This window comes from Garra rufa, chromosome 4 (genome assembly GCF_049309525.1).
Source record: "Garra rufa chromosome 4, GarRuf1.0, whole genome shotgun sequence".
Classification (NCBI taxonomy): Eukaryota; Metazoa; Chordata; class Actinopteri; order Cypriniformes; family Cyprinidae; genus Garra; species Garra rufa.
The window spans coordinates 29,611,893-29,628,392 of record NC_133364.1 but is presented as its reverse complement, the minus strand read 5'-3'; the positions used below and the strand labels follow the sequence as shown (position 1 = coordinate 29,628,392).

General features: G+C 45.3%; 1 protein-coding gene across 1 annotated transcript in view; it reads right to left on the bottom strand.

Annotated features, from left to right (window-relative positions):
• LOC141332863 (extracellular calcium-sensing receptor-like) overlaps nt 1-5,292 on the bottom strand; it is an 8,074-nt gene extending 2,782 nt beyond the window's left edge. Inside the window, exons 1-8 of the mRNA XM_073837824.1 lie at nt 5,221-5,292; nt 4,228-4,560; nt 3,998-4,121; nt 3,816-3,907; nt 3,677-3,695; nt 3,207-3,476; nt 2,917-3,093; nt 2,191-2,276 (exon numbers count right to left, since the gene is read on the bottom strand). Coding sequence (XP_073693925.1) covers nt 2,191-2,276; nt 2,917-3,093; nt 3,207-3,476; nt 3,677-3,695; nt 3,816-3,907; nt 3,998-4,121; nt 4,228-4,560; nt 5,221-5,292 — 1,173 coding nt within the window. The remainder of the gene's footprint in view (nt 1-2,190; nt 2,277-2,916; nt 3,094-3,206; nt 3,477-3,676; nt 3,696-3,815; nt 3,908-3,997; nt 4,122-4,227; nt 4,561-5,220) is intronic.
• Nucleotides 5,293-16,500: the final 11,208 nt, after the last annotated feature.

The following is a 16,500-nucleotide window of genomic DNA, read 5'->3' as shown; positions in this document are numbered from 1 at the left end:
AATTTATTAGTTAAACAATAAACAAAACACACAAAACCAACAAATAAAACAAAAGGCCAACACGGCACAACCAGACACGGCAAAGGCTAGAACACAGATATCTGGAAACAAGAAATACAGACATCAGACTACAATGCCAACAGAAAACAATGCAACCAGGACGAGTGGTGGGAAAGGGGAGACTAATATAGTGCTAGGTGATGGGAGACAGCTGTGTGATCAGAGAATGACAGGTGTGTGTGATGAGACAGGTGTGCACAATTGGTGGAGTGGGGTGCGGGAGAAAGGGAGACAGTGACCTCTGGTGGGGAATGGAAAACACACAGCCCAGAGTCATGACATAAAGTGTAAAAGGCTTATGGGTAATGTAGTTTAAAAATCTTTTAGTAATTAAATTAAGTAAATACTATATTCAATGAATAAAGTTATATCTAAATATGTTTATTGTGCAAGCTTTTATGATATATTTGACAGCCAAGTTGAACTTTGGTATTTTACTAAGAACACTTTTTAAAACGCTTTTTTACAAACTTTCTGTATATGTGAAAAAACTGTTTCCAACATTATATATTAAACACAGCATAATTAGTTGTCCTGCTGATTTTCTCTTTGATATGTTAATTTGACTTTAAGTTACAGCCATTTGAAATGTGCAGTTTTGTTACACTACCAGGAGGCTCTACTGGTCCCCTGGGGGTGGAAGGGCAATAAAACCTGTACAGATGTACTCCCTTTACCATGGACAACAAACTGTGTTGTCACATTTATGCCTAAACCTTTTTCCTTTTTTTCTGCCCCTTTCTATATTTACAACATGCTTGTGTTAGGCTTTCATGGTACCGTGAGACTTACAGTAAAAAATTACACAAATATTTTTAGGCAACATGTTTATTATTTCTGTATAGCTTTCATTCTTTCTTTCTTTTCTTTTTTCCTTTAGCAAAATGATTTTGGATGGGAAATAATGATTCCTCCTTGTCATAATGGTTTTCTTTGTCTTGCTTGTCTATGTCCCTATAATCTGCTTATTCCATAAACAAGTTTCAATTGTTATACATCACCCTATAGGACACAGGCATATGTGGGCACAGTTATTTTTCTAAGCCCAGGGCTAAAGACCTTAAATTCAATTTTCCCCTGTGAATCATATTTACTTTCCAGCGATATCGTATACTATTTGAACTGAACTGGATGATGATATTGCTGAATTCATTGATGAACTGCCTTTAACTGAAAATTGGTTGTTTACAATAATACGTTACTTACACACTACTGTCCTGTTTAAATACTGAAGTTGCTTTGACACAATCTTAAAAGTGCTATATAAATAAAGGTGACTTGACTTGACTTTATTATTACTCATAAAACTCATGATTATTTAGTCTTGTAGTTGATTAAGGTGGAGCTCATTCTGAACTATTTTGTGGATATCTACTGTATCTAATGATTATTTTCAATATGAGTTAGTCTGCTAATTATTTTCTTCACTACTCAACTGATTTGGTTTGTAAGTATTATGAAAATAGTGTGAATTACACATTACCCAAAAAGAATACCATTACACATGCTGTGAACAGTTCAAAGCTCAACATGATTAAACATGTCAAGCAACTAAAAATTAAAAAAATGCAATTTTCTAAGCTGGAATTATGTACTGTTTTTACATTAAAGTGATCAACAAACGTGATCAACTTATGATCAACAAATTAGTTGCCAAATATATTTTTTTTTGCCAATTGACTACTTGTTTTGGCTGTACTTATACGGTAAGTATGAACTACTGAGTAGTTTTATTTATGCCAAAATGTCATATTTTATAAGCTCTTCATGTGCTGTCAAGTTCAGGAAAACTTTTTTTTTTTTCTTTTAACTGCAGCCTAGTACAACTAAAAAGTGGCATAAAAAGAAACAAATCATCGAGAGAGCAAGTACCTCAAATCTATACTTAACAATACTTAGTAATATAGCTTACTATACAATAGAGTACTTAGCCTTACAATAATGCACTTAATTTCCACCCCTGACCAGTTGTACAGGCATACATTTCCATGTAATAAAAAAGACACTTTATAAGGTGATGAAAAGCATATTTTATTACACTCGTTAGATTCAGGGTTTAAGGTCTAGGCCACCGTCAAGAAAAAAAAAAAAAAGGGGCAAAACTTGCAGGTAACAGTCTGTTGCTTGCACCCGCATCTCTCTGATTTTACGCAGCTTTCTGTGGATGATGCTCTGCAGACCTTTCAAACCCTCTTCACTTAGGCCACATTGCGAATCTTGAAAGAAAAATATAACAAAATAAAATTAGGCCTCCCTTAGAAATTTTTAAAAACAGTCATCATTGTTGTGTATGTTTATTAGGGCTGCCGCCTAATAGTGACGCAAAAATGTTAGTCTGTTAGAAAAATCATAGTTGGACTAAATTGGATTGGCTGTGTAGTTGCAGAAAAAAGTGACACTCATGGACAGAGCTAATGGATGACACGGTTGGTCCCTGTAATTATTAGATAGTAATTACATATGTGGGGCAGGAAATTCAAAATTGCAAAACTGTAAGTACAAGACTGCCAACTTTCAGCTACCAATTGGAGATAGATTTGGGCAAAGTGTAATGATGGCTTATACAGCTACAGCCACTTACGGTACAATAAAATATGTTTTCATTACTAGGCTACTTTTTACTTTAAAGACATGTCCTCTATGTAGTTACAGGAATATGCACTTTAGTTAAAAACAAAAACAAAAAACAGACTCTTACTAACAGTGAAATAAAAATAGCCTGACAGTTGTAATGGCTCAAATAACTTATTCTTTCTCAGCCCTGGGACTGGATCTTACAATTTTCCAGGACAATATTTGGTCGGGGGCAACCCTATGCTTATGCTTATTTTTGTGCCATATATTACAAATACATACTTTTCAGTGTCTCGCAGGCAAACAAGCAGGACAGTTCTCTGAGGGTCTCAGCACGAGTTGAAAGATATTTCCACTGGTGGTCCATCTCTGCAACAAGAATCTTCTGCTCCTCCTGAAGTCGGCTTACTGACATGATGATGTCGAATGCCTTTCTATTTGTCCTTAGGTCGACAGAGTCTAGAATGCATGAGAAAAACGTATGTCATATGGGGATGCAAACTGACATTGAAGGCATTGTGGGTAATGTGTGTAAGTGTAAAAATGTGTATGTATACGAATTGTGTACATACCACTGTGTGGCAGCTGCCATGACCAAGCTGTCTCACCAAACAAAATGGTTTCTAAGCACAGAGTGTCTGTGTTTGGAACCATTCTGTTGTATTTCTCTACAACTGATGTCAGAATCCCCTTCGCCTCCTTGATCTTGCGGCGGATCCTGGCACGACCTTTGTTGCCATCTGTATCTTTATAGAAATGCTGGGAACACCTCTTGATACTTGCCACCAGCACCTCAATTCGGCTGGCCAAGGCATCAACATCATTTGTGGTTGTTGTTGTTGCTGAGAAAAAATATGTGGGACAAAATTACAATAACAGTAACAATTACAATTATTCAGGACTAAACCTATTACTAGAAATATATAAATACTGGCCATTTCCTCACCGTCTTCCCATTCCTTTACATCATTGACCCAATCTTTCCAATTGGCTCTCTGTCACTGCCAGTTCGACTTTCATGGACTCTAAGATTTGAACTGGCTTTGTAGAGCTTTTGTGGTCTGCAATGACAAATAATCACAGATAATACAAAAACAAGAACCAAATGTTTAATGCACAGCTTCAAACACTAATTACATTCATTACTGAACATCTAAAACAAATTCCACTGATGTTATTACCTTCTGATATTGACAGGTCAGAGTGGTGGCCAAATTGTCAAACTTTTGCTGATTCCAGCGCATGGCCATGAGAGTCAGCATGTCTGTGCGTCCTGGAAACACAGAAAATATCATATTACTATATTCCCCCCACTTATTATGTAATGATGTAACTAGTGAAGTACTGTATGTGGTCATTTTACCTGCTTTGGACATGTGTTTTGTGGTCACTGCAATCCTAGAGAGAAAAGCATTGCAGTTGCACTGTTCCACCTCCTCCTCTAGTGTTAAACCAGCCCCATCCTGATACGCCCCACTCCATTTCACCTGATTAGTAGTAATAAAAAAAAAATTATGTAAATAATGCTGAGAAAGTTTTTACATTCATTTGCAGATGCCCAGTTTTGATAATCACATAGCAAAGTTCACCTACCTCGCATTTAAATTCATGGGCTTTGGCATGGAATACTGAAAGGAAGGGCTTCATGTTAAGAAGGTGCTGGAACTCCGGGCAGCTTTTTGCAACTCTTTGAAGGTAGGGCCAATATTTGCAGGTCATATCCATACAAAAAAAAGTGATATGCCTACTGGCCAGCTTTTCTTGTAGGTACAGGGGATATGCAAAAATTTCTCCCCTGTACATATTTAAAGCACAGAGCAGCACTCCATGCCGACACACCGCAAGCTCCAGTCCCTCCTCATCTACTTTGCTGGCAGATCTTTGGGACGTCTCTCTGGCTGCTGACCACACCTCTTCCACCTCTACCTATAATATGGAAAATGGTTGAAGAAAAATAAGACTCTTCTAAACAATCTCTTGAGTAGGAGATAAATGCATTCTTGTATGTAGTCTTATCATCTACGATTTTACATATTTGGATGTCTTGAGAATATAGTCCACAAATCTTGTCACATCTTCATCCTTAGCTATAAAGACGTCTTCAAAGATGGCCTGTTCCTCAGATCTAACCCCCCCCCCCCCCAAAAAAAAAAAAAAAAACAACAACAACAACAATACTTATAATCTGTTGTAGCTGTAATATAATTTTACTTGGTGCACATTAAAGAGCTATTTTTTCTTATTAATATTGTTTCAACAGTGTGACATTATACAGTTTGGAGTACCTAGCTGCATTCTTGAAACGGTAATGCTTGCGGTTTCCATCTACTGAAACTGCCAGCATATCTGGGGTGCACGCAGGACAGATGAAGGGCTCTTCCTTGCAGATTTTGTCCACCTCATATCGCACAGCCTCCCACTCAAAAAAACTTCTGAAAACTGTCTGTGAAAATCTTGCCAGTCTATTAGAAGTAAGGAAAACAACGGCTAATAATGTACAACAAATACATTAGCATCAAACAGCTTTTTCAACCCACAATACAAAGAGATAAACAACACTATAGGATAAATAAATTCAATACTCACATGACCAAAGCAGACAGAACGCTGATCCAGCACTCTTAAAAATGCTTGCCAGGACAGTCCTGGTGCTGCCATCTTCATTTCTTTAAATGAAAAAAAAAAGACATCTGTGGCATAAATAGTGGAAAAGTGAAGGGTCGCAGGTCAGTAATCCCTTCGATTTAGGTCGACCACTCCACGTGGCTTGGCATGCCTCTCAACTCAGGCATGCTTAGATCATATCGTCCTGGAAAAATCAAAAACAAATCCACTTCAATGTAAACCATATGTGATTAATCAGGGTTTGGATTCTTAAAATATTTTTTACATTATTTCATTTACTTTTTGAACATTACTCAAAAGTGTGTAGATTTTACAAACAGACCTGTGCTCCCCTATGAGAGAAGAGCATGTATAGATGTTTATGAAAGTAAAAGTCATGACATATTGTCAAGTATGGTGACCCACACTCGAAATTGGTCCTCTGCATTTTAACCCATTCAAGTGCACACACACAGCAGAAGTGAACAAAGACACACACACAAACACTGTGAACACACACCGGAGCAGTGGGCAGCTATTGCTCCAGTGCCAGGAAGCAATCTGGGGTTCGGTGCCTTGCTCAAGGGCACCTCAGTTATGGTATTGAAGGTGGAAAGAGCGCTTTTCATTCACAATCACCACCTTCAATTCCTGCCGGTGCGGGAATCGAACCGGTGACCTTCGGGTTACAAGCCCAAATCTTTTACCATATAATAACACTTATCTTTACACCCTTACCATTCATTGTGATCACAGCAGCTGGATTGCTCCCACACTGTTGGCAAATGTGTGTTGCCACATTTTCTTTTATTGTGCCGCAGCTGTGTTCACCAGACGGGGTGAGAGACTTTGTCGTATGCTCCAGTTTGAGGAAGCTAGGAGAGGATCTCTTGAGGTTCCAAGAGGTGATGCCTCCTCATCTGAGGTATCGCTCAATGAGTGCTGGAGATCTTGCAGAAAACACTCTGTTAAAATAGTATGGAATATTTAAAAACAACACATATATTAAAGTGTACTGCTTGGAGTGCCTTTGGATTTTGAAAATGTAATTTACACAAAAAAAGTACACACCAACAGTCTCTGGAGCAAAGGTCACCTCACAGTTGGTGTCAGGAGCATTGATGGGAGGATCAGTTTTCTGAACGTGATCAGCTGTACCAGATAAAAACAACAAAAAACCACCTTTATAACATTTTCAACTTGTCCCAAGGTTAGTAGCACAAATTTACCTCCCTTATTATAAAATGGCCTAAGCTCACTGTTTAACGTTTAGATAGAGAAAAAAATTGGCCGACATTTATTTCCCAATCCCACATGTGGACAGTTCAATTACTTGCAGTTATCTGTCTATAAGTTGTCATAGATGATAAAAGCAAATAAGACTGCTTGCTGCAAAAGCAGATGATTTAAAAAGAAACCACTGACAAGACACTCAGAACAAACGGCTTCAAACACAGCCTTACCATGACCAATAATTTAGCGTAGTTTATACTGCTTTACACAAACACTGTATGTATAATCAATTTATTTTCATGTCAAAAATCAAGTAAGCAGTTCTGGTTTGATTGTTTCTCTGACCTATTACGAGTTTGATACATTCATAAGTGCCTAAACAATGTAGATATTTGATGTATTGAATCTACAATTATACTGACCTTTATTTGACTGATTCTTGCTTGACCTTGTTTCCATCAATGTCTCTTTTTCTCCAATGCACCCTTGGTTCAGGTGTCTTTACTGGTGCTGCTTCCTCCTGTTCCTGCAGCTTCCCAAGCAAGTCATCAAGACTCTGGAGCTCATCGCTGATTTGATAATGATCTACCAGGTTATCCAGCTTCATAAACTGTTCTTGGAGTTCTGAATCACTCAGATGGGCAGAAACACAAACAGACAGAAAGACTCACAACAAAGATGGACAGATATGACAACTACAGATGTAAACAGACAGATAGAGAGAAAGAGTGAGTGAGATAGAGACAGGGCAAGTGAGCTACAGAGAGACAACAGGTTAACAAAATGGACGTGGCTCTTAAAAGTGCCTTTGGTTTGTGTGTGTGTGGGTCAGGTTAAATAAAGGAGATGTGAGAAGCTGGTAAATGTGAAGGACCTGATATGAGAAAAAAAATCTGAATTTCTTACAATTTTACCTGTTATTTTTTCATCAGTGTTGGCAGATTGGGCAGATTGACTGGTTTTGAATGTTCTACGTGGGATAAATTGGGCTTGGACAAGTGACATTTTGATAGCTCTGTTGTGCCAAATGTCAGACATGGAAAATGAAGCTAGCGCAAGTTCTGGCAGGAAGACTCAATCGTTCGCGTCACTAATTACCTCCTCATCTTCCAATCATATCATTACTGTAGCTTTAAGGGGTAGCGCTTACCACGTCTGAGTTCGCAGATGCTGTTGCTCCAGCACACAGCCGTGAAACTGGATTCCAGCCGCAGTTGCAAGGAGCGGAGCTGTTAACTCTCTCAAACTGACAGGATTTATCACGGACACCATGGTTACTTCATTAAAAACGACTGTCGGCATAGTTTAACGCGAACCGTGCGGTTCTCCTCCTCTGCGGATGTGTTTGCGGTGCAGGAGTCGTAACAATGTACCGTCGTCTCGCTGGCGGTGGTAGACAGAAGCAGCGGCTAGAGCCCAGTCTGGCGAATCTGTGAGCTCGAGCTGCTCAAGCGGCGGCATGAGGCTCTAATCGCCAGCGCGCTCGCGCTACACGCGCCAATTCGAGCCGGAGAGAGCCGAGCGGCCGAGCGCCGACACGAACCCGCGGTGCTCACCGATGCCATCGCTCCCGTACCTCCATCCTCGAAGCCCAGCAAGCTCTCCAGCCTCGATCTAGGTAAATCCTATTTTTTTCTACTGGTGGTGGTGTTTTGCCAAAGCGGTTGGCACTTTCACGAATTGCATGGCTAGCTACTAAAGCAAGATGGCCTGCGGGTTATACGTCTGTCAAACAGCTGTACACGCTATAGGTTCAAGTGGCTGCAGCTTATGCTGCCTTCATGCGCTATCGTAATTATAAATACCAAAGCTATCAAGACGGCCCGTGGCCCATGCGTTCTATCAGAAGACGGCCTGTGTATTCAATCATGCGTTCTATCCAAAGATGGCCTGTGTATTTATTCATGCGTTCTACCAAAAGATGGCCTGTGTATTCAATCATGCGTTCTATCCAAAGATGGCCTGTGTATTTATTCATGCGTTCTACCAAAAGACGGCCTGCGTATTCAATCATGCGTTCTATCCAAAGACGGCCTGTGTATTTATTCATGCGTTCTAACAAAAGACGGCCTGCGTATTCAATCATGCGTTCTACCAAAAGAGGGCTGTGTATTCAATCATGCGTTCTATCAAAAGAGGGCTGTGTATTCAATCATGCGTTCTATCAAAAGATGGCCTGTGGCCCATGTGTTCTATCAAAAGATGGCCCGTGGCCCATGTGTTCTATCAAAAGATGGCCTGTGGCCCATGTGTTCTATCAAAAGATGGCCTGTGGCCCAAGCGTTCTATCAAAAGATGGCCTGTGGCCCATGTGTTCTATCAAAAGATGGCCTGTGGCCCATGTGTTCTATCAAAAGATGGCCTGTGGCCCATGCGTTCTATCAAAAGATGGCCTGTGGCCCAAGCGTTCTATCAAAAGATGGCCTGTGGCCCATGTGTTCTATCAAAAGATGGCCTGTGGCCCATGTGTTCTATCAAAAGATGGCCTGTGGCCCATGTGTTCTATCAAAAGATGGCCTGTGGCCCAAGCGTTCTATCAAAAGATGGCCTGTGGCCCATGTGTTCTATCAAAAGATGCCCGGGCGGGGTCCATGCGTTCTATCAAAGGATGGCCCTGTTTCACGTCGCAATCAAGGATACCAGGAGCATATGTTCATTTTCAAAAAAAAAAAAAAACAGCTAGTGGTTCATTTAAGTTAACCATGAATGGCACTCATCTAAATCTAATTTGTTTCTCTTTCTTTCTCCATCTAAGCCAGGAACCCCAGGATTCACGACCGTAAGGTAATTTTAAAACCGTCCTTTGGGGGTGGGCCCCGTTCTGGTGGATCCTTAAGTCCACCTATTTTTGGGGGTTAGCGGCGCCCCCGCCTTCGTCTTCAGGCGGGACTCGCTGTTTCCGTACCCTCGGAATGCGAGTTACGAACGGGGCCTACGCCAAAGAACCGGATTGCTTGCTGAGCTTCTACATAAATGTAATCGGTATAGTATAAATTCTCCCGAGTCTTTCTGGTAGAAATGAAGCTAGCGCAAGTTCTGGCAGGAAGACTCAATCGTTCGCGTCACTAATTACCTCCTCATCTTCCAATCATATCATTACTGTAGCTTTAAGGGGTAGCGCTTACCACGTCTGAGTTCGCAGATGCTGTTGCTCCAGCACCTCCATCCTCCCCACCTCCACCAAGATGGAATCTCTCCTCCAACTCCTCTATTCTACCAAGCTGGGTCATCCCTCTATTACCACATCCATCAATCAGGCTATCACCTTCTTCACGAAGACCTCAGATTGTCTTCCTCAATCCTCACCATCACCAGTTGGCCCCTTCCTGACTCCGCGGGGGGGTTAGCGGCGCCCCCGCCTTCGTCTTCAGGCGGGACTCGCTGTTTCCGTACCCTCGGAATGCGAGTTACGAACGGGGCCTACGCCAAAGAACCGGATTGCTTGCTGAGCTTCTACATAAATGTAATCGGTATAGTATAAATTCTCCCGAGTCTTTCTGGTAGAAATAGTTTACAATGTAGAAACAATGTAGCCTTCTTTAGAGAAGAACACTTAATTTGCTTTATTAAATAATTGTGATAAGCCACAGTATTGTCGTAGCTATGAATACATTTGTATTGTGTACCATTGTTAAGATTTGTGTTTTTGTGTGGATTTCTAACAATTACTGGAAAACAAACCAATCTGGCAACACTGTTCCTCATCTCAACATTAATAAATGGCTGAAGTGTTGTGAGCTACTGTAATATGAAAACACATCATAAAAATCATACAATCTCCTACCATATTACCTTGCATGATTATATGTGGAAAAAAAAATAAACAAACTTGAATTTAATTAGCTAACTTAGCTAGCATACTACACATTTGGTGCAGCTAATTATATTTTTATAATGTCTGCTGTCATTTACTGCATCACGAAACTACTACCTTGCACTTCTAAAGGTTCTAAACACAACTTCTTGACCTGACTGAACAGTTTTTGTACCGAAAATGTAAGTAATTTTTCGTATTTATATGAATGAACTGTTCTACTTACCAGGTGGAAAATCGCAATGCATCTTGGGATCGCGCCATACAATGACGTCAGCGCCAAAGATGGATTGATTTATTAATAAATATATAAAAATACAATATAAATAATCAATCAATCAGCCAATAAACAAACAAACAAACAAACAATTAAATAACGATTATTATTAATCGCATTGCGCTGATTAATCTTTGATTAAGCAAACATAATCACAGCACATTACATACAGTACGCTTATCAATAAGCCTCCGATAAAAACTGGGAAACACTTAAAGTGCTTAGGACACTGGTGTTACTCTCTATGGAGCGTTGTTAAACGCTGAACGCTGTTTCACAGACATCACTTTGATATCAGACAGCCTTTATTTTATATATATATATATAAAAAAAAGATTCTATAGGGAATCCCTGCACGTCTAAATGTGACGCTGAAGGGGTACCGTGTTCGTCAATAAGTGACGTGGAGGGTTCCTGACCAAGTGTCAATATATGACGAGTTGGGAGTGAGAACGAATCCGTGTGTCCACCACGAAAAATTAGCCTCATTGACTTTGTATGCGTGTTGTTTCCGTGATGCCGACACGTATTTTCAGCACAGTCCGTGCCACCACCACGTATATCGGGATTAAGGGTTCGTGTTCATTTCACGCATTTCTGTGAGATCAGGTTGTTTATTGTTGGTGGGGATACACACAGTCTATGTGTGGTTTGCTTGGGAGCGGGGCACGCACAGTCAGCCCTCGAAAAGGCTGACTGTCCGCAGTGTGAGCGTCTTCCACTGCGGGTGCTCCGTTCCCGGAAAGCCCTCTTCGAGGAGGGGCTTTCACCAGCGCACCCCGCGGGTCTGGCTTCCGCCCGAGGCGGAGCGGCAGCTGCACTCGTAGGGTTCGCAGCTCGATCTGCTGGAGGGTATGGAGACAGGTGACCCCTATCTCCTCCTCTCTCAGCGAAGCGAGCGATCTCCTTTGGATGCGGAAGCCCGCACTGCGGTTTCTTCCCCCGAGAGGAGATCTCAGGGCTTCTTCTGTCTTCCTCCAAGGAGTTGATGTGGAGAGCCCTGAACCACCCCAACCGCTTCCCCGTTCGCCTCACTATGAGGAGCTTATGGAGGTGCTGACCAATGCGGTCGCCAAGCTCAATATCTCTTGGCCCGCAGAACAACACCATGAGCCACAGCGAAGCCGTCTAGATGAACGCTTCCTGCGGACAAAGTCAGCACCTCCTAAACGGAAACCTTCCCTTCTTCCACGATTTGCATAAAGAGCTTTCTAGATCGTGGGAGAAGCCGTACTCCTACCGCCTCTTAACCTGCTGAAAACTATGGAAATGTGGGAGGTGCGGAGGAGTACGGTTACAAGGCGATGCCATGGGTAGAACAGATGCTAGCTAGCTATCTGTCCCCCGGCTCGGCGTCGTCTTTGAAGGCTCCGTCCTTGCCCACCAAGCCACTGAAAACAACATCCAGCTTGATGGGCAAGGCGTAGATGGCAGCAGGTCAGGCTGGTTCCTGCCTTCACACCATGGCGGTTCTCCAAGCTTACCAAGCCAACCTGCTGAAAGAGTTAAGCGAAGGCGAGGAAGTCAACATCACAGAGATGCGCCGTACGGCAGATCTTGCTCTCCGCGCCACCAAGGAGACCGCCCGTGTTGTTGGGTGGTCTATGGCAGCCCTGGTGGCCGCGGAGAGGCATCTCTGGCTGACCCTGTCCGACCTAAAAGAGAAGGACAGGGCCACGCTTCTGGACGCCCCCCTGCAGCCCTCCGGCCTCTTCGGTGCCTCGGTCGACACAGTTGTCGCCAGGCACCAGGAGGCCCGTAAGGCGGCGGCGGCGTTCAAGACTTATCTTCCTCGCCGAGTTTACTCTTCTGAGGCTGCTGGACGGGAGCAGCCTCAACCGTGTACGAGCTCCTCACACAGAGAGGCACAAAAACAGAGCGTTGCCGTCCGTGCTCCTCCAGCGAAGCCTAGAGGGTGGAGTCAGCAACGCTCTAAGTTGGGGGCCTCTAAGAAGAGGCCTGACCTGAGGGTCGTCCTCCAATCTAAGAAGTCCTCGGCTAAACGGCCCTGACGGTTGTGTCTCAGGGCCGATGAGGGCAGCCCCTCTCCAGGGGGTTTGCGCTGTACCACAGTGTATGGTCACCAAACCCCCTCGGGGCCCTCAGGAGATCTGTCAGCTAACCCTGCCAGTGTTACAGGGCGCGGCAATCTCCCGCGAACAGTATTCTCTAGCCCTTCCGCCCGGAAACATAGCGGACCTAGAGAATTCGCAACCCCCACGGGGGTCCTCAGAGAAACTAATTCAGGTGCATCCTGCCAGTACGCTGTTACAGGTCACCGAATTAGTTCCTCAAATAAATCCAGAAGCCAGCCTCGAGAGAATTTCTGGCAGCGTGGAAACTACTGACAAATATTTCTACGTGGGTCCTGCGCACTGTAGAGAAAGGTTATTGCATTCAATTCGGCGCCAAGCCATCGAGGTGTTGTTCTCGCTCACATGAAAGAGTTGGGGTTGAGACTCAACGCCAAGAAAAGTGTGCTCTCTCCACTACAGAAGACCACTTATCTAGGTGTAATTTGGGATTCGACCACGATGCAGGCACGAATGTCACAGTGAGTGACAGGTCAAGCTAGGCCTGTCACTCACTGTCAAACAGTTCCAAGTACTGTTAGGTCTTATGGCAGCAGCATCCAACGTGATACCTTTTGGTCTGCTGTACATGAGACCACTGCAGTGGTGGCTCAAAACCAGGGGGTTCTCCCCGAGGGGAAACCCATTCCGCAAGATCAAGGTCACGTGGCGCTGCCTACATGCCTTGGCCATGTGGAAGAAACCCTGGTTCCTCTCTCAGGGTCCGGTTCTGGGAGCTCCTTGTCACCACATCACGCTAGCGACAGATGCATCCCTCACCGGATGGGGAGTGGTCATGAGTGGCCGCTCAGCCCAAGGTCTATGGAGCGATCACCATCTCTCCTGGCACATAAACTGCCTAGAAATGCTGGCCGTATTCCAGGCCCTGAAGAGTTTCCTTCCAGACCTGAGAAACCGTCACGTGCTGGTCCGTACAGACAGCACTGCGGTGGTGTATTATATAAATCATCAAGGAGGTATCCGCTCACGCCCCTTATACAAGCTGGCATACCGGATCCTGCTGTGGTCTCAAGGAAAACTTCTCTCCCTGAGAGCAGTCCATATTCCTGGACATCTGAATGTGGGAGCAGACGTCCTGTCGAGGCAGGGGCTGAGGCCCGGGGAATGGATGCTTCACCCACAAGTAGTGAAGCAGATCTGGAGAGTGTTTGGCCAGGCTCAGGTGGACCTCTTTGCGACTCGAGAGACATCGCAATGTCCCCTCTGGTACTCTCTAGTTCCTCCAGCTCCTCTCGGACTGGACGCCATAGTACAGACGTGGCCGAGGCTTCGTCTGTACGCTTTTCCCCAATCGCTCTGCTCCCGGGAGTTCTGGAAAGGGTACGCCGGCATCATGTGAGGCTGTTGCTAGTAGCCCCGTACTGGCCGGCCCGAGTATGGTTCTCGGACCTAATCACCCTCCTCGACGGCTCTCGACGGGAGATCCCCGTCAGGAAGGACCTCCTCTCTCAGGCTGGGGGGCGCGATCTGCCACCCCCACCCGGAGAGGTGGAAGTTATGGGTATGGCCCCTGAGGGGGCGCAACTCATAGAAGCTGGTCTCTCAACCGAGGTTGTTGAGACCCTTCTTCAATCCAGAGCTCCCTCTACGAGGAAACTTTACGGCCTAAAGTGGAACCTGTTTGTCCTTTGGTGTCAAGAACACAGTTTACACCCAGTTAACTGCCCGATAGGTACAGTACTGGAGTTCCTACAAACTCGTCTTTCCGCGGGGCTAGCTTACTCCACCCTGAAGGTGTACGTGGCAGCTATATCTGCCTTCCACGCCCTTCACGGTGGCCTTTCAGCGGGCAGAGACCCCCGGTCATTCGTTTCCTCTGCGGTGCACTCAGGCTGAGGCCTCGATTGAAACCGCGGGTCCCTACGTGGGACCTGGCAGTGGTGCTAGAAGCCCTTTGTAAGCCTCTATTTGAGCCCATAGAGGAGATTTCAGATCGCATGCTTACTATAAAGGCAGCGCTGCTGCTAGCGCTTACCTCTCTAAAGAGAGTTGGGGACCTGCAGGCCCTATCAGTGGCCCCTTCTCATATTGACTTTGCCCCAGGGATGGCCAAAGCTTTTCTCTACCCGAGAGTCGGGTACGTGCCCAAGATCCCGTCCCTAGCACCACAGCCAATAACGCTTCAGGCGTTTTATCCTCCTCCATTCATGGAGCCCGACCATAGGAAGTATAACTGTAGGTGTCCAGTTAAAGTGCTAGACGCATACGTCCACAGAGCTGCCGTGTGGCGTAAAACAGAGCAACTGTTTGTCTGTTTCGGCCCCCCAAAAGGGGGTGCCCGGCTTCAAAGCCTACTATTAGTAGATGGATCGTAGATGCCATTTCTACCGCTTACGAGTCCTCTGGTCTCCCATCTCCACTGGAAGTCAAGGCTCACTCTACTCGAGGCCTGTCTGCCTCTAAAGCTCTCATGGCAGGTGTCCCAATCCAGGACATCTGCAGTGCAGCGGGTTGGTCCTCGCCCCTGACGTTTGTCAGGTTCTATGAACTCAACCTCAGAGCCACTCCAGGCTCCTCCGTCCTCTCGACTTAGCAAGGCTGAGTCTGAGAGGGTCAGCCCCCTCCTTAGCCAGGAGGAGACTTCTCAAGGCGCATTCTTTTACCAAAAAGAAGAGAAGTCCTATTCGCCATCTTCTCCTCGAGTGCCTGAGGGCAGAGGAGTATTTCTCCCCCTGCGATTGGTCAAAACATGACAAGCAGCGGTAGAGAACTGTATCCTCGTGTGCCTGAGGGCCGAGGATCGCACTGCCTTTCTTGTCCGTGAAATACTAGACAAAGGCTCATACCTCTCGCATCCTGGCAGGATTCCCAGGCCGAGTCTATTCAGTCCCTCTTGTTCTGGCTTCTCCCAGACAAAGGACTAAGACTCCTCGTGCGCCCGAGGGCCGAGGAGTACCTCTTGCGCTGGCTGGCGACCAGGCAGAGGTCCACCACTATCCTCGCGTGCCTGAGGGCCGAGGATCATACTGCCCTCTTGTCCGTGGAATACTAGACAATGGCTTATTCCCATCGCGTCCTGGCAGGATTCCCAGGCCGAGTCTATTCAGTCCCTCTTGTCCTGGCTTCTCCCAGACAAAGGACTAAGACTCCTCGTGTGTCCGAGAGCCGAGGAGTACCTCTCGCGCTGGCTGGCTACCAGGCAGAGGTCCATTACTATCCTCGCGTGCCTGAGGGCCGAGGATCATACTGCCCTCTTGTCCGTGGAATACTAGACAATGGCTTATTCCCCTCGCGTCCTGGCAGGATTCCCAGGCCGAGTCTATTCAGTCCCTCTTGTTCTGGCTCTTCCCAGACAAAGGACTAAGACTCCTTGTGCGCCTGAGGGCCGAGGAGTACCTCTTGCTCTGGCTGGCGACCAGACAGAGGTCTACTACCTTCCTCGTGTGCCCGAGGGCCGAGGCTCACTTCGCCCTCTTGTCCGTGGAATACTAGACAATGGCTCATTCTACTCGTGACCTGGCTATACCCCCAGGCCGAGTCTCTTCCTGTGTTCTGGCAAGGTCCACCAGACAAAACTTTCTTCCACCCTTGTCCTAGCAGACACTAGGCAGGGATTTGGAAATTATGGGGGCCTTGACATCTCGTTCCCCATAGCGTTTATGACGCGGCTCGAGTTCCCGGAAGGGAATGTCTCAGGTTACGTATGTAACCCTAGTTCCCTGAGGGAACGAGACGCCGCGTCTCGGATCATAATTCCCGCAACCTGCAGCGCTCGCTTCATTCCTAAGAGCTGCCGCCGGCTTCAAACGCACATGCTTTATACTTCCTGGTCGCTTCCTGGTCACTCCCGTTGTACGATTGGTTGTTAGACTATGACTCAGAATGCTGCCCGCCACGTATGTAAC